Source organism: Trematomus bernacchii, unplaced genomic scaffold (genome assembly GCF_902827165.1).
Source record: "Trematomus bernacchii unplaced genomic scaffold, fTreBer1.1, whole genome shotgun sequence".
Lineage (NCBI taxonomy): Eukaryota > Metazoa > Chordata > Actinopteri > Perciformes > Nototheniidae > Trematomus > Trematomus bernacchii.
Window position 1 is genome coordinate 13,809,496 of NW_022987739.1, and position 17,062 is coordinate 13,826,557.

The 17,062-nt window shown below is 42.1% G+C and overlaps 1 protein-coding gene across 3 annotated transcripts in view; it reads left to right on the forward strand.

Moving 5' to 3' along the window:
- The window catches only part of nek7 (NIMA-related kinase 7), a 62,288-nt gene that overhangs the window by 20,249 nt on the left and 24,977 nt on the right, over nt 1–17,062 (forward strand). Inside the window, exons 2-6 of one of the 3 annotated variants that reach the window (XM_034146715.1) lie at nt 2,181–2,342; nt 2,451–2,538; nt 10,035–10,175; nt 11,009–11,071; nt 14,958–15,068. In XM_034146715.1, the coding sequence (XP_034002606.1) occupies nt 2,335–2,342; nt 2,451–2,538; nt 10,035–10,175; nt 11,009–11,071; nt 14,958–15,068 (411 nt within the window). In that variant the 5' untranslated portion in view covers nt 2,181–2,334. The remainder of the gene's footprint in view (nt 1–2,180; nt 2,343–2,450; nt 2,539–10,034; nt 10,176–11,008; nt 11,072–14,957; nt 15,069–17,062) is intronic. The other 2 variants (XM_034146716.1, XM_034146717.1) reach the window with 2 other exon arrangements.

A 17,062-nucleotide genomic window follows, 5' to 3' on the forward strand; every position in this document is an offset into this window, starting at 1 on the left:
ATTGTTATGGTGCTGTTTATTTGTAGTTCTCAGTCTTGAGAACAAACTAATTCACGAACAACACCCAATACTTTCCCTTTACGATGCCAGTGGTGAAGTGCCAAACAGTAATGTTTTATGTGAAGATACATTTATTGAGATGAACTAATATATGACAGTTAACTTTATAACCAAAATGAGTAGACTCATTCATGTCAATGTGTTTAAAACGTTACAGTGATTTTGTGAATTGAGCAGATTAGCGCAGATTATTTTGTGTGACTGGAATCGTATATTTATTTGTGTAGGGAAATTACATTTCAGTATAGGAACAACAAGTAAAAGTGATTTTGAAGTTGAATTTGATTCCTAACACGGTACAAACTCTCGCCTTCAAATTGGGACAATTCTCTATATAGGCTTGATAAAAACATTTATGTTTCCCTATTTATTTATATTATTTTAATTTAAAAATAATGCATTAATATGGAAAAAACACTTAGTCTGATGTCATTGGTACATTAGGGCAGCCTTACCAGAGTTAGACCTTTACACAAGCCATGGCAATAGTTGGCTTTTAAAAGATTATTTTCCTTTAGTTGGTTTATTAAGTAAAATAATAAGAACCAAAAGGCTCTTGTTCAGATATTAAACCTGTTTTCTAGTTTGCCTTTTTGCCTCCAGCTAAAAATCCTTATTATTTGTAACCCTTTTTTACATTCAAATTGATTTAAACTTGTCGGAAACAAGCTTTTAATGTTAATTTCCGAATAAACAATATTCCCAATATAGTCAATGCACTCCCAGGAGAAATAGTGTTGTGCAAACAGTTCTTTCCACCAGCTTCAAAGCTCACATGAAGGCCAGCGAGCCCCGGAAAGAAAAGCTGGGCTAATCCTAAATAAACAACCACACTATTTGCTAAATTCTTGCATGCTCAAGCGCACACATACACATGCTTTCTTACAGGCACATATTAAAGACCCTCAACATGCTTTTATTTATATATATATACATACATATATGCATATATATATTGCAGATGTCTAATTAGCATTATTAACCTTTAGTGCATGGGACTGCAGCATCAGGGGAGAGACGGCTCCTCGCTGCCATTCTCCTCTCCATTGTACCAGGGGACGTTTAATTGGCCGGGGAGGTTTGAGGCGACAGAGACGGGAGACACTTAGTAAAACACAAATGACTGACTGACAGATCCGCAGACAGACGGCCTTCACTCTAGTGGAAAAACATGCAAATGTCCCACTGTGGAGAGTGTCCCATTTAGCTTTTGTGTGGAAATGAATGTGGGTATTAGCATGCACGTTGTGAAGCCATGTAAATAAGACACAATAGATATTAGCAGAAGCATAAAAGCCTACACTAGAATCAGCATGGGTAGATATTCCTATATGATATAGTCATACTACTGATTATGCCAAGTCCAGGCTTTTTTCCCCCTGCCTCTGTCGATACATTCTGCTCGTTAATACTTTGACCCAGCATGTGCGCGGATGCACGTGCACTGTATGCCCACATGTGAACAGCACGCTCCTAAACATCCCAGACAATATGTGTGCACACACTTCCATACTGTAGCTGACATTTGTATGTTGTTTACATGCAAACAGCACACCTAAGATATGCATTTCCATGGGGATAACACGTTTGCTATTATGCATTCAATATATAATGTGTATTTTATGAGTAAATTGGTGTTAATTGTTCGTCTATGTAACCGTACTATGTGCATACAGTGTGCATGGGAAGTGATTCTAGAGCATCTGTCAAAAATCATCCCACATGCATGAGTTAACTGGAGACTGTGGAATAATATAGAAGCTAATTGCATGTGTGAATATAAGTTTTGCATCATACTTTTTTAGCTTTGTGTCAATTGTTAAACCAGGTAACATTTCATATTGTGACACTGTCAGTTGTAAGTGCGCAATAAGCCAAGCAACCGGTGGTGGAGAATCTTATGCAATTAGTTTGCTTCTAGGCTACATGCCAGAACATGCAATTATACAGCACCATGCCGTACACCCGTAGCCAACACACTCACCTCGCTGTGACCTATATTTTCTCAGAAAACTGAAAATGAAGTGCAACGGCATACATGCTGGAATAACCATACTCCCATGAAAGGTTCATGAACGTTTTCCAAGGAAGTATAGTGTCATTATCTCTGCTTTGTTCAGATTAATATAGCTGCCTGCTGCAACTTGAGAGGGGCCCAGACAAAGAGTGTCAAATCCACCGGCATGACGTGAGATCCAGTTCTGCTGAAACTAGACACTCTGGCTGTAACCGGCTCTCAATAGTGAAACAGGGAACACTTGTCCAGCTGATAAAATGTTACGGTAGTACTTTGGTATTTTTTATATTTAAGGAAAATGGCTGTAGAGTGTTTAGTTTCATATTCAAAGTCGGCTAACTAGAAGGTGTATTTGTGTGTTTGTTGTTCCCAGAGGTGTAAAGGATCAGCCTCCTAACACCATGGATATGGACACACAGCCACAAGGACAGCAAGCCGCCGTGCCAGTCTTTCAGCCCCAGGTAAACTCCACACACAGACACACACAAGCCAAACTGCTAGCTAGGATTGTAAGGTGAGATAAGGAAATGCAGCTGAATTAAACAAATATGTTGTCATACCTTTTAATAGTGAAGAGAAAACCAATACACTTAAGTATTGCAATATGATGTTTTGTGGTACTTGATTTATTTATAACTAGTAGTTTATATGCAAGGTTAGTGGCTTAGATGTGTTGTGTTTGTCTGTTGGATGTTACAGGGACGGGGATACATGGATGCAAATCCCACTGCTCTGATTGCCCTAAAAGAGTCCACTTTTAAATGTACGCCTACGATTGTGTGACCTCTTATTCTCTGACAGTTTAAAAAAAATTAATTATAAATATCTCAATAAATAGTCTAGGTTTTGATCAATTGTAATGTATTCAATCATAACCTCTCAACCATAGTGTGTATCATTATGCCAGGTTTCTTTTACGGGATTGTTGCATTAATGTGATGAAGGCTCTTGATTTTGTAAGTCTAAATCATTTGAATAGACCAAACCACACACACACACAATCAGGGCCATTTGATCTATAAACACATATTCAATATATCTTGTTGAAAATGACACGCGTGATAATATTATTATTATACATCAGTAAATGATTTATTACCGACATGTGTAATCTTATCATTTGGTACTGTATGTGATTTCGTTACATTTTATAATGATTGTGGAATTACAAAGGGGAAGCATTTGATACTCATTCATAAGAAAACCCACTGATCCATGGAATCATATTTGGAACTGTAAATATTCAGTTTTAACCTTTTTTTCCTTGCGTCAATCAAGTTGTGTGTGTGTGTGTGTGTGTGTGTGTGTGTGTGTGTGTGTGTGTGTGTGTGTGTGGTGTGTGTGTGTGTGTGTGTGTGTGTGTGTGTGTGGTGTGTGTGTGTGTGTGTGTGTGTGTGTGTGTGTGTGTGTGTGTGTGTGTGTGTGTGTGTGTGTGTGTGTGTGTGTGTGTGTGTGTGTGTGTGTGTGTGTGTGTGTGTGTTAGTGTGTGTGTGTGTGTGTGTGGTGTAGTGTGTGTGTGTTGTGTGTGTGGTGTGTGTGTGTGGTGTGTGTGTGTGTTGTGTGTGTGTGTGTGTGTGTGTAGTGTGTGTGTGTGTGTGTGTGTAGTGTGTGTGTGTGGTGTGTGGTGTAGTGTGTGTGTGTGTGTGTGTAGTGTGTGTGTGTGGTGTGTGTGTGTGTGTGTGTGTGTAGTGTGTGTGTGTGTGTGTGGTGTGTGTGTGTGTGTGTGTGTGTGTGTGTGTGTGTGTGTGTGTGTGTGTGTGTGTGTGTGTTATGCATGCGTGTTGAGTTGTTTCTATTGATCAGGGCCTCCCTGTATGCCTCTCTCGGTTCAATACAGCTCCGGTTTGCTCTGTGCAGATCTGGTCATTGTTGGATTTTAATTCCGCCCTCCAACATCAGGTCCATTGATTTCTTTCCAGAAGGATGTCTTTGCCTCCATAACTATTGAATAGACTTTAAACAAAGAGGATCATCCATATGCCCCAGAGTAAATGTGGATTTTACTTTGGAGGAAGAAACAACACTAAAAATAGGCCTTTGCTCTCAGTTGTTGTTCTTCTTGTGTATGCAAGGGCACTGCAACATTAACACTGGAATTGCCAAGAGGGTTCATTTATATTCTGAGATTTGTAATTGCAAAATTAAGGATAATTGGGTTGCGCACAAAAGAAAGTCAGATAAAAGCTCTAATGATTAATTTCACTTAGGCAACACCCCCCCACGCATACACACACAGACACTAGATCTTCCACTGATCTCCCAACAGTTGATTGTGTGTTATTGTTCAGGCTTAATGATTTCTCCCTCCGTTTTTCAGTCTATTTCTAGCGGTTTACATCAGTGTTAATTCCAAGCCCACTTTTTTTTGCTTAGGTTCTTGAAAGCACCCTGAACTTTCTGCGTTGCGTCATGTTTTTTTTCACTCTCACAGAAGAAGTCAGAACTGATTTCACATTTAGTGGGAGAGTCAGTCAGAGTATGTAGATGGCAGTCTAAGCAGCATCCAGATGGGTGTCTTTCAACAAGTCCTGTATCTGTTTCACACTTTCCCAAGGTTCAGTCTGCTCGGCAGCACAGGGGGGAAAAAAAAAAATCACCAGCCTCCTCCTGAAGAAATCTGAATTGTATATGTGATGAAGGATATTCTGTATCGCTTGCAATATCACTTCTCTTGGTCCCGGAGGTATGATGCATATGCATTAGGTAAACGAGATGAGCTGGTAAGATGTGCATTTTTAATGGCGCATTTGCTCTTTGAGTGAGTGGGAGGGTTGGTGAGGAGGCCCCCCTCAGATCATATTTTGATCGTCACTGCAGAGTTTGACAGACACGGATCTGTCTGAACGTGCTGAGACAAGGCGGTGCGGTTGTGGATCAGATTGAGAGGAGAAGAAGAGCGATATGCACCTTTGGGGTGAATCCTGCCGGTTGGCTGAGGATGAATATTGCATGGATGCCGTGCTCAAGGGGGGGGGGGGGGGCAGGTGACTGGTGGGGCGGGAGGCCTAGCTGCCTGCCAGTTGCTGCCTCCGCTGCTCCTTGTATCCCTCCCTGTCTCTCTTGGAGAATACATCCACAGTCATCTGTCACTTTCATGGAAATCATAGTCCATCCTGAAAAGCATGCAAAAGAGGAAATAACCCAATAGACTGAAAATCCCTTTTTCTTCATCCAAGCACTCAACAACCAGAACATGTTTATTTATTGTGCATTATAATTGTTAATTGATATGTTTTACTGCACTGATTGTTGGCCACTACTTCTGATAATAACATAAACATAAATACAACATCACCTGTATTGGGTGAACAGCTTATTCACATTTTGAATCCGTGATCTCAGGGGGCTCTGGTGGGATTATTTCACTGACCATGAACCTGGGACCCTCATTCTTATCTCCTCTCCTTACCTCCAATTTCAATGTCTTAATCTAATCTAATTGACCCCATCCACACTGAAATATGCAGCTCTCTCTATTGATTTAGAGTGTGGCAAAATGCGGGGTTTATTATGTTAAAATGGAGAGATGCATTTTTAAATTTAGCCGGCTCTTCGTGGATGTGCCCTCGGTTCCTCTCCCTCTCTCTCTGGGAGACAGCAGCACCTCTCTGCCGCCGCTGGCCTTTCTGTGGCAGCCGTTGGCACATGCTTGGCTGTCACATCACACCCTCGCCCCTCTGCTGCTTGTCTTTCCCCCCTCTCACTCTCTCTCCCTCTCCCTGTCTTCCGCATTCCCTCTTCCACTCTCCATGTGGCTTGTCAGTTGTGTTTGGCAATGGTGTCATTATTGGGCCGCCCGAATCACACTTCCTCCGATGGGCTGTCTGTCTGCTCTCCCCCTGTCTCTCTCTCCTCCTCTCTTTCTCCCTTCTCTTCTCTCTCTTTCAATCCCCCTGCTAGTGAGTTGCCCATGGCGGTTGTGTGTCACCTTTATACCCAAGACACGCTGTCCCTCACAGACGTTACCCATAATGCCTTGCGCGCCTGCCACTTATCTCCATCCCCTGCAGCTTGTCCTCATCACAAAACCAGAATGATGCGAGTGAAAAGAGTAAGCACACCCCAGAAATGTGAGTCAAGCAAAACATGAAGAAAGTCTGTAGCATCAAGCTCAGAACAGAATGAGACAGTAGTAATCAATCAGCCTCAAACTGATGAATGTTTCTGCATTCATTTATAGTCAAGGTCTGGAGTAAGTTGAATTATTTCTAACATTTGATTTGCGATCTCAAATTCGAAAATGATTCAACTTTGGCCAGTGTTAAAGGAGCTGCATTCTATTTTTGCTTCAACATTGTAAGGTAATAAGAGATATGTCTTGCAAGTTTAAAAAAGTGGTTTCGGATAGTTTTGCCCTTTGGTTTTCAGACTTTTTGAATAATGTTCACCCCTTTTTATAAGAATGGAAGCACTGTAAAAGACTCAAACATGTATCCTTGACAGAATATGTGCCATACTTAACTCATTCACATAAACAAGGAGGAAAGGTCTACTAGGCCACCCTCCATATTTAGATCCCACCATTATATTTAACATATACACAAACAATCACATTTAGAAGCAGCAGTCTATAACCCCCCCCCTCCAGTTTTGTTCAGACACTGACCCCTGTGTCATTCAGGGTCATTCCTCTGTGACTTCCTTCCTTGTGTGTGTGTGTTTGTCGGGGCCTTGTGTTTCAGCTGGGAGCTCCTGATTGTGTGACACCCGTGTGCGGCAGATGAGACGGCCTGTCACTCAGCTTCGGCCTGGCTGCCCTTTGAAGGCCAGGCCAGGGGGCGAAGAGGTGCCGCAAATGGCCTGTGAAGTTTACATACACTGCCCACTGCTAAACAGATTAGCTCTAATGAAGTGTCTAATGCCGGGGCCGCTGGCTGACATAATCCTGCCTGGCAGCCCGGCCCCTTGGCTGCCAAAAAAGCCGCCCTCCCTCCAGCCCTCTCTTCCGCCCTCGCACGGCCTCTGCTGCCACCCAGGGCGACTCCACACAGGGAGGTGCCCACTGTTAATCATGCCGGACAGTGTGCGATCTGACATGCAAATGTAGGTCATTGCATATGTAAATGTGTGATTAGGGGGCTGGCATGCCAGGACACATTAGCAAGACTGTGCTCTCAGCAGGCGGTTGTCACAGCGCTTTAGAGGCTCATGCTAACATTTGTCAAGCTACCACGCAGCGAATGAAAGTAATGCCCTCTCGTCCTCTTTGCCCCCCCATCTCACTCTCTCTCTTTTTCTCTGTCTCTCTCGTCTCTGAATGTATATACCTCGATCTGTCCATCCTGCATCCTTGCACAAATGCTTCTGTCACCATTATGACAAGTCACTGCACAATATGGTCACACTTTCAATGTGTCCTACCCTGTACTTATTTAAGTATTATACCTCTCTTCTATGTGTGTTTACTTTAAGTCCAAAGTGAACAATATGTTACTATTGTTAAAACATTCAGTCGTCGCTATTAGCAGAGCATTTTCTTTTTTTCCGAGCTGAAGTGATGTTGCACTAAGGTTTGTGAAGCAGTGTCTCATGCTCTCTGTCACAGTGACTCTCAGACAGCTCGGTGATGGCGGTGTCATGCTGAAAAATGCACACACACCTCGACGGTGTTAAGTGTTAATTGGACTGGGCATCTAATTGGCTCACTCGTCTTCCTTTAGCTGTCAACTTTCAACTTTGAAAAAACAATGAAATGCTTAAATTGGTTGCCAAAACAACCCCCACCACCCAGCCTCATACCTTTTATGAACAATTGTGTTAGTAGTCGTTCTTCCCTTCACTGTCAATGTGTGTTTTTTTGTATTTGTAAATATATCCATTGGTTAATCTTTGCAAGAAATGTTCAGTCTTTGGGTTGGTTTTGTCTGCATACATTTAAATGAGTGATGGCAGCATTTAACATGACCTTATACAGCACTATTATCTTATCTTATTAGTGGTATCACTAATGCTGAAATAATCAGTGGATGGCTGTTTCAAAATATGAAATGAATATGTTTTGTATTACTCTTGACTGAACCAGCAATATGAAATTTGAAAGAAAATTGTTTTAAAGAAAATCAGATTGGTCAAAAGTAAAAATAATAATTGGTTGCCGCCGTACTAACAGGTGAACAAGTTCCCTTTATCAGTATTTTGGTTTGATTTTTAGTTGCTGTTTTTTTCCTTAGGATTCATTGTCTTCCATATATATATATATATATATATATATATATATATATATATATATATATATATATATATATATATATATATATATATATATAGACAGACAAGACAATGAATTTCATTTAATGGATTATATATATATATGATATATAATATATATTATAATATATACTGCATGCAGGTGAGTGAGGTATTGTTGTGAAATTGCCTGAAATATATATATATATATATAATGCCCAGGTGGCTAAGGGAATCTTTTTAAGCCTCTGATCTGATGGTATATAACTCAACATTACAAGACGCAAGTTACCTTGGCACTCCCTTCTTATGTGTTTTAGTGCTTGGGAAATTCATTTTTGACCTTCTTCCCACTTTGTTTGCACACCTCTGTCCCGAGTAGCTTGCCCCTGAGCTGCTCCCACGGCAACACTGGCAGAAGTGCTGGTGACATGTGGCATTCTGATATCTGTCACCTTCTGTTGGCTCCCGCCGAAGCCTTGTACACGTTTACCAAAAGCCTGGAAAGGTCACACAGGCTGCTTTGAGCTTTTTTTCACACATCATATCTTGGGGGCTCATTCTGGTTTTATTTTTGAATGTTTTTTCTATTTATTTATAGTAGAAGGTGAGTGTCTCCGCCTGGACGACAAATCATGTCGTGAGAAGTCCTTTAGTCTGTGGCCCTAATGTCAGTAATACAAGTTGTCAGACAAAAGAAGGGAGAGGACTCTGGATTCCTGTGACCTTAAAAACCAAGTTCGGTGTAATGATTAGATGGCCAAATATGTGTGAAATGTTGTACGTCCCTCTAGAGAAATCGTTTTTTCAATTTATCTTAAAGGTAGGGTAGGTAAGTTTGAGAAACCGGCTCGAGATCGCTAGAATTTGAAATAACACAACCGGAGAAAATCTGCCACTTCCTTATAGAGCCCCTCCTCCAACACACACGAACGCGCACATGACCAATGAGGGCACGAGATAAGTTTGTGCACAGATGGAAGGCTGACAGGCAGGTAGGCCATCCAGTTATTTTAGCCGGGCCGGCTAAAATGATTGGTCGTGCTTTTTACAGTATTACGGCTTCCACAGATGACATTTTTTAATGGATTTTTTGTCAAAGCACTTAAGATATTCATTGCTATCGGGATGTAAAGAGCATTCCATGGAATATAACAAAGTGTATCTCGAGCCGGTTTCTCAAACTTACCTACCCTAACTTTAAGAGAGGTCATTTTAAGCTACTAAAGATAACCCATGCCACCAGTGGCGATTCATTTATCTGCCTAGCAAGTACATTGGAAAATAATCAATCAAAATATAAAACAATGGAAAAAAAAACTGTAACTAGTAATCAGAAGTAAATGTCTGGTGCCAACATGTCAGTGACTTCCAAGACATTCTGCCAGGTCCTGCATGATGCTGTCATAGATCACGATGATCTATGTAAACTACTTTTGAAAAATGAACTTTCTTCCATCTATGGGCTTAAATGAGCTAATATGGTTCAGCAGTGTGCATATTTACAAGGACTCTCAGCTTCACATCAGCCTAATGCCAGTCAAATCATCAGCAGCCTAGAGCAGCCTCTCAGCAAATCAATTTACAGAATCTGGGGCCTCACCAACATTTCCTCACTCAGTAATGTGGAGATGGTTGCACTTGGTTGGCAGATAAATACTTTTGCAAAATGTCCGTTAATCCTTTTTCCCCTTGTAATATGTGTGCGCATATGCTGTGTGAAAAAGCTAGTAGGTGCACAAATTCTAAAAATGTGTTTTTTATTATTCAGAAACCATTACAACCAGACATGGGGCATAACTCACTGGCAAACTTCCAGATCGAGAAGAAGATTGGACGTGGCCAGTTCAGCGAGGTGTGGCGGGCGAGGTACCTGTTAGACAACACGTCAGTCGCCCTGAAAAAAGTCCAGGTGAGACACAGTCGAACACATCACTTTGGATACCGGGTGCAACCAAAATATTCAGCCAGAGAGATGTTGAACTATTCTTCACTCTTGTATGTCCTCATGAAGAGTTAACCCGAGACAAGTTGTCAATCTGTCACTAGGCTAACACAAACAGACAGCCAAATATACTCACACTTTCAGGCAATTTCACAACAATACCTCACTCACCTGCATGCAGTATATATTCGACTTAAGAAAAAGTCATGAATCCACACGCACACAAACTTCACACACAAACACACACTCTGAAAAATAAATTGCATGTCAGTAAGCTGAAAAAGACAAGAACAGAGAAGCAGATTCTATTCTTTTATTTATGAAACAATTGCTAAATTCCATTGTTCTTTTAAGTGCAACATGACTGTGAAGGCTAATCTACCTTAACAATGTGACTCAGCTGTCTTGAAGATTGTACACACACATACACGCACGCATGCACGCACGCACACACACACACACACACAATTGCAGACATGCACATACATTCAGTATTATTCGCTGACTTATACACTCATACACACCCACATGAGGATATGCTGTTCTGGTTGAGCATGTATACACATATTCTCACACACACCTTACACAGGCATACGTGTGTGTTACTCAGGTTTGAAATACCTGTAGTCACTCCAACGCCACCCTCTAGATAACAGCAACCATGTTTTTCGGTTTAGTATTTTTTTCCCCCTTGTTTTATTTTTTACATCTCTCCATCTTAGCATTACTTGAATATGTCATAACACCCCTCTCTGTCCTCTCTCTCTTTCTCCCTCTCTCCCCTTTTGATCTCTTGATAGATATTCGACTTGATGGATGCCAAAGCTCGGCAAGATTGCATCAAAGAGATAGATCTCCTTAAGGTAAAGAACCAGAGAGAAGGGAGACGGCGTCATGCGCTGCGCTCTGTTCTCTTAAGGTGCCTCAGCTGAGACCTTCCACCACAGGAAAACAATTGATCTGCACCAGACGGCTTGGATTTGTGTGTTGATGTGTGGGCACGTGCACGTGTGTGTGCGTGCTTCCTTGCATGGTTATGAATGCAGAGGGCTGTTTGAGTATTTGTGTATTTTGCACACAAGAGAGAATTTGAATGAGTGTGTGAGTGTGTGAGTGTACAGTACATGTGTATTACTGTCTCCACATGTCTCTAAGCTTTTGTGTGTGCAGGGGAGCATCAGTGTAACATCCCTCCAGGCTCACATTGACTTTTTTTTAAATGCCAAAACTATTGTTTTTTATCTTTTTGTAATGTTTAGAGCCGGGCAACAGTGCATCAGCATGGAAATTTAGCAGTCTCCCACATGTGTCTCTTGATATTTTACCTCCTCCCTTTTCAGATTTTTGCTTTTACTTTTTTTCCCCTTCCCATTAAGTGGGGCTTTCATTTATCAAACCACCTTAAACATGTGTCAGCTGGGATGCTCTCAAATACTAATGAACAAACTAATGACAGCTTCGATATCTACCCCTGTCTGCAAGATCCGAGATGCGTGTCAGAGCCGTCTGTGTTTGTGGATTGATTGTGTGTGTGTGCGTTCCTCGCAGCGTTTCCCACTATATAGGAAGCCTTTGTGCGCACGCCCGTGCACTACAGGCAGTTTGTGTGCATACACACCATCACACATACACATTAGTGGAATAAAACAAAACCAATTAGTTTGTACCACTCAAACACATCAGTGAAGGTCCCGGGGCTCTTTTTGCCAATCAAAGACAACGATACTGGGCTGCAGTGGAGACCCTGTGGAGAGCTGTAATCTGAGTAGCAGATCATTGACTTGACGACAGCAGACAGCGCTCTGTATCCCTGACCTCCTAACAGGGGTCAGGGCGGGGTTAAATGTCATACTTTGCCAACTAAGTTTTCCTTTATGCATTTATTTCACTCTAATTACACGGATCCTCGTCCTCCGTACTCTTTTTAATGTGTTGTTTCCATTCTGCTCACTCCTTGATCTCTTCACTCCTTTTCACCCAGTTTCTATGTCTTTCCATCCATCCCTCCTGATTTCCCTCTCCCTGCTTGTCTCTTCCCCCCCCCCCCCCCCCCCCCAGAGCTTTTTGTTCCCTTCTTTTCATCCTGTAAGCTGATTGCTAGTGAACATGGAAGTTATGCCCGGCCCTGCACTGCCCAGCCAGCCTGATAATAAAGGGCTGAGTGTGAGAGAGAGACAGTCCTTCTGCCTTATCCCCCGCTAGACAGGCCAACAGGAGATACAGCCAAATCAGAATAATGAGAGGCACACTGGCATGGACCGACTGGAATGACACACATATACTGGCGCTCAGTCTCTCACACACACACACACACACACACACACACACACACACACACACACACACACACACACACACACACACACACACACACACACACACACACACACACACACACACACACACACACACACACACACACACACACACACACACACACACACACACACACACAGACTTATACTCATGGCCTCTCAACAGTCTGCTGCCTATTTGTTTGTTTGTCTGTCCGTCTGTGTTTGTGTCTGCTCATTCATCTGCATTTTCCCGTTCTGACATGATGATTTCAACTTGAGAATCTCACTTCTCACTCTGCCCTTTTGTCTAAATCCTCGCTGATAGGAATGTTGTGTTGCTGAAATAGCCCGCTCCCTGCCAATCGTCTAGTTTCACCATTCCTGAAATCCCACAGCTGTGAATTCCTCTCGCTTGTGGGTTACTATCAAGCCTGGATTATATTCTGGAGACTAATGATCTGCCCTAATCAGCAGTGAGAAGCTGTAATGATGTCTGTGTGTTTGCTACTCTGTGCTTTGTGTTTCTGTACAATTGTGTGTGTGTGTTTGTGTGTGTGTGTGTGTGCATGCTTGTCTGCATCTGATTAGATTATACCAGAGGTTTACTGACGAGACAGAGAATTGGCAGCAACTAGCTTAATTCAACCCGATCGCACACTATAAATTCACTTTAATCTTTGTTTCCCTGTGAGCCTTTACATTTATTTTGTATAAGTTTAGCACATATTTACTTTATCTTCTAATTGACAAACAACCCAACATTGCACATCTTCTAATTTTCTTGTTCAGTGAATTGAAAAAAATCCATATGTCGTGTTTGTGCTGGTGATGGACATTGAAATCTGTATCATATTTCATTGCTGAAGGACACTAGAATATCATTTTTTTTAAATCTTTAATATCATTGATAATTGTTCTGCGGCTCCCCTATTAGCATGTCATTCCATTTGTAAATACACTTTTACCCAACGTTTCATCACGGTTAATTTTATACCATCAGATTGCATTAGTCAGTATCTAGTTGCTCTTTGAAACACATCACCAGCTCACCAAATATATCACTTAGAGTTTTGCATGATTAAGTAATTACACACGCTGGTGGGTCTCAGCCAGCTTGTGTAATTACATAATCATGCAAGACTCAATGTGATATCCCAATGAATGATTGTTGTATTGCATCCATCATTTACATAAACATCTGCATGTGAACACATCTCTTTATTTCTCTGTATCCTGTGCCTGAGGTTCAAGTAGTGGAAGAGGCGTGGGATGGGGGGGCTGTTGGGGGTGTTAGAGGGGGTGGGGGGGGACTTGTCAACACTCCCTGGCTGTGCTACAGTGTGGAGCCGTGCAGAACTGCCACTCTGAGACAAAAATACATCTGGCAAGAGAGGACAGGGAGAGGGAGAAGGAAAGATGGAGATATGAGGAAGGGGAAGAGAGAGCGAATGGGGAAGGGGATTGTGGACGGATGCAGAGCCGGAGTGGAGAGTGTAGTGTTGCGTAGTGTACTGTACTGCGCTCTCCTCGGCATCATCCGGAGCATGAACATTTCTTTAATCACAGCAGAGAAAGCAGAGCCGAGTGGAGGACGCGTGTCACACTGCTCCGTCTGCTCTCATCACGCCCCCCCCCCCCCCCCCACACTACATTGCCATGCCACACAGCTCCATGTCTCCTGCTCTCCACATATCACTATCTCTCCCTTTCCCCCCCCCCCCCCTTCTCTAACTCTGCTCATCTTATCCCTCTTTTTTCCTACCTCACCTTTTGTTCTCTTTCCCTACCTCTTCACCCTGCCCTGTCTCCATCATTCTTTTGCTTGTCTGTGTCACTGTGTCATTTGTTTCTTACCCTTCAATGCGCCTTTCTCCCTCCCTCCCCCTTTTTTCTTCTTGCTCTGGATGGATAGAGACTTTTTGTTTACTACAGGGAATGCTGTTCCTGCCTTATTGACCAACCAACAGGAAGGAATCTCAGCCAGAGATGAGCCTGGGATGCTTGTTTTTCTGACTGCCAGCCATGTCAGCCTGTCAGACGTGTGTGTGTGTGTGTGTGCGTGTGCGTGTGCGTGTCTGTGTTTCACACATGGGTTGTTGTCATCACAGACAGAGGGATTGTTGTGACATCCCATCCAGCTTTGTCACACTGAAGGACAAAACCGTCTCATTATGTCCGCACTTACCTAATATGGAATTTTGGTTTTGATTTAATTGGTGATGAAAGTACAGTGGATTCCAAAACTCCTAACATGAACCTTGTTTATTTATCAGCTGATGGGGTTGTTTTGAAAGAAATAGTTTGACAAGTTAGCAATAGGATGCAATTGTTTGTAGCTTCTTCAATAACTGACTGATCAGATAGTGTGACCATGGAAGCCCTTAATGAGACAAGTGTCATCAAAATGTCTCCTTTTTTTAATTTCCTTAATGACCATTTTTTTCTCCCACAGCAATTGAACCACCCCAATGTGATAAAGTACCATGCGTCTTTTATTGAAGACAATGAGCTGAACATAGTCCTGGAGCTGGCGGATGCAGGGGACCTCTCGCGGATGATCAAGGTAAGGAATCACAACCCTAACCTCTACAGTGAGATACCCACTATCAAACACTCTTACCCACACTTCTGGAGGTAAGGCAGACTTCTTTTGATGTGATCATGAAAAACTTCAAGTAAGCCTTAAAGGAAACACTGAACTGTCTTGGTTTATCAGATTTACCAAAGATCAAGTAAGAAAGTTCCAGTATATATAATATTTCACAAAAGACCCAGTCCAACCTCATATCACACATTTGGTGTCAAAAGGAATGCTGGTGAGGAGGGAGCAAACTGCTGACGTGGCCTTTTAATAAATGAAGGAATGCTCGCAGTCGGTCAGTGGTTTGTGGTTTTTACAGGATTTTTATTACCTGGACACTGAGTCAATCTGACTCATCCTTTCAATGCTGAAACCAAAAACCAACTAATATAATGCTTCCCGCAACCTCCTTTAATCCCAGCAGTCTGCAGACTGTCAAAGGGAAGTTGTTAAGAATCAAGCAATGATTAATGCTCATAAAGATCCAGCATGTGTTGTTTGTAGGGGGTATGGGAAAAATGCTCAGCTTATTTGGCTTTCATCTCACATTTTCCTTAAATGTTTTATATATTAAATCTTGAGGTGAGATCTTTTCATGAAAGCTGTAATCTTATTGTAATGAAGGAATTTGGGAAACTTGATGTTTTAATAGTTTGTTCCCCCTCCTGTACATTACTATTTTGCCACACTAAAGAAGTCTGTCCAGCTTTATTATCTTGGTGAGAAAATAGATGTAATATTTATACGGTTTCAACCAGTTAAAGGTGGGGTAGGTACATTTGAGCAACCAGCTCGAGTGCGCTAGAATTTGAAAATACACAACCGGAAAAAATCTGCCACTTCCTTATAGAGCCCCTCCTCCAACAGATAAGTTTGTGCACAGATGGAAGGCTGACAGGCAGGTAGGCCATCCAGTTATTTTAGCCGGTCCGGCTAAAATGATTGGTCGTGCTTTTTACAGTATTACGGCTTCCAGAGATGACATTTTTTATGGATTTTTTTGTCAAAGCACTTAAGATATTCATTGCTATCGGGATGTTAAGAGCATTCCATGGAATATAACAAAAAGTGTATCTCGAGCCGGTTTCTCAAACTTACCTACCCCACCTTTAAATCAATATTTAGTTGAAATATAAGCACATTTGTTTGTGATTAAATTATAGAAATTGCAGCTTTGAGCCACGTGAATATGTAAAGTTGACCGTATCTTTAACCCATACCAGCAAGGCGTTTTGTGGAGAGAATTTGTTGTAAGAATTGGAGCAGAAAGAAAAGCCTTGTTCAAAAATGGGTTGCGATTACAACCCATGCTCGCCCTGTTATTCGGCTTTGAGTTAGACCAAACCCCCAGTTATTCTAAGAACCTGCCAGTATAGCAAATTAGTGGTGTGCATATAAAAAGCCTGGTCTTCTCCCATGCATAAATGATGCCGCAGCGTTGTATCGGCATAGCTCGACAAGCTGTTTGCAGTCATACTCAGCAGATCCACATCCGCGCAGTTCAGCACAGCAAATTAGGAGAGGCGAGGATTAGTGGTACAAGAGAGTGAACATGGCAGGCTCAGCACACACACTAACACATATCTGGTATATCCAGTACACACACACTCACACTCACACTCACACTCACACTCACACTCACACTCACACACACACACACACACACAGTACGGACATAGAAATGTGCAGACACAACCATAGAAAAAGAAACTCACCCACATGTTAAGCGATGGACTTAACAGACAGACAACAGACAAACCAGTTAGCGTCACTGCTATCTTAGCTTAGCATTCAGGCTGTGTCACCTTATAGCTGATGACAGCATACAGTCGTAAAACACAAGTACACTCCTCCTCACCATTTGTCTCCTTCCCAGTTCTAAATTATTTGTTTTTCTAATGTTACCGTGGCAGTCCAGAGGTGTGTGCCACATATAAGCCCCCCCCCAGGCTGTAATGTGAAGTAAACACATTCGA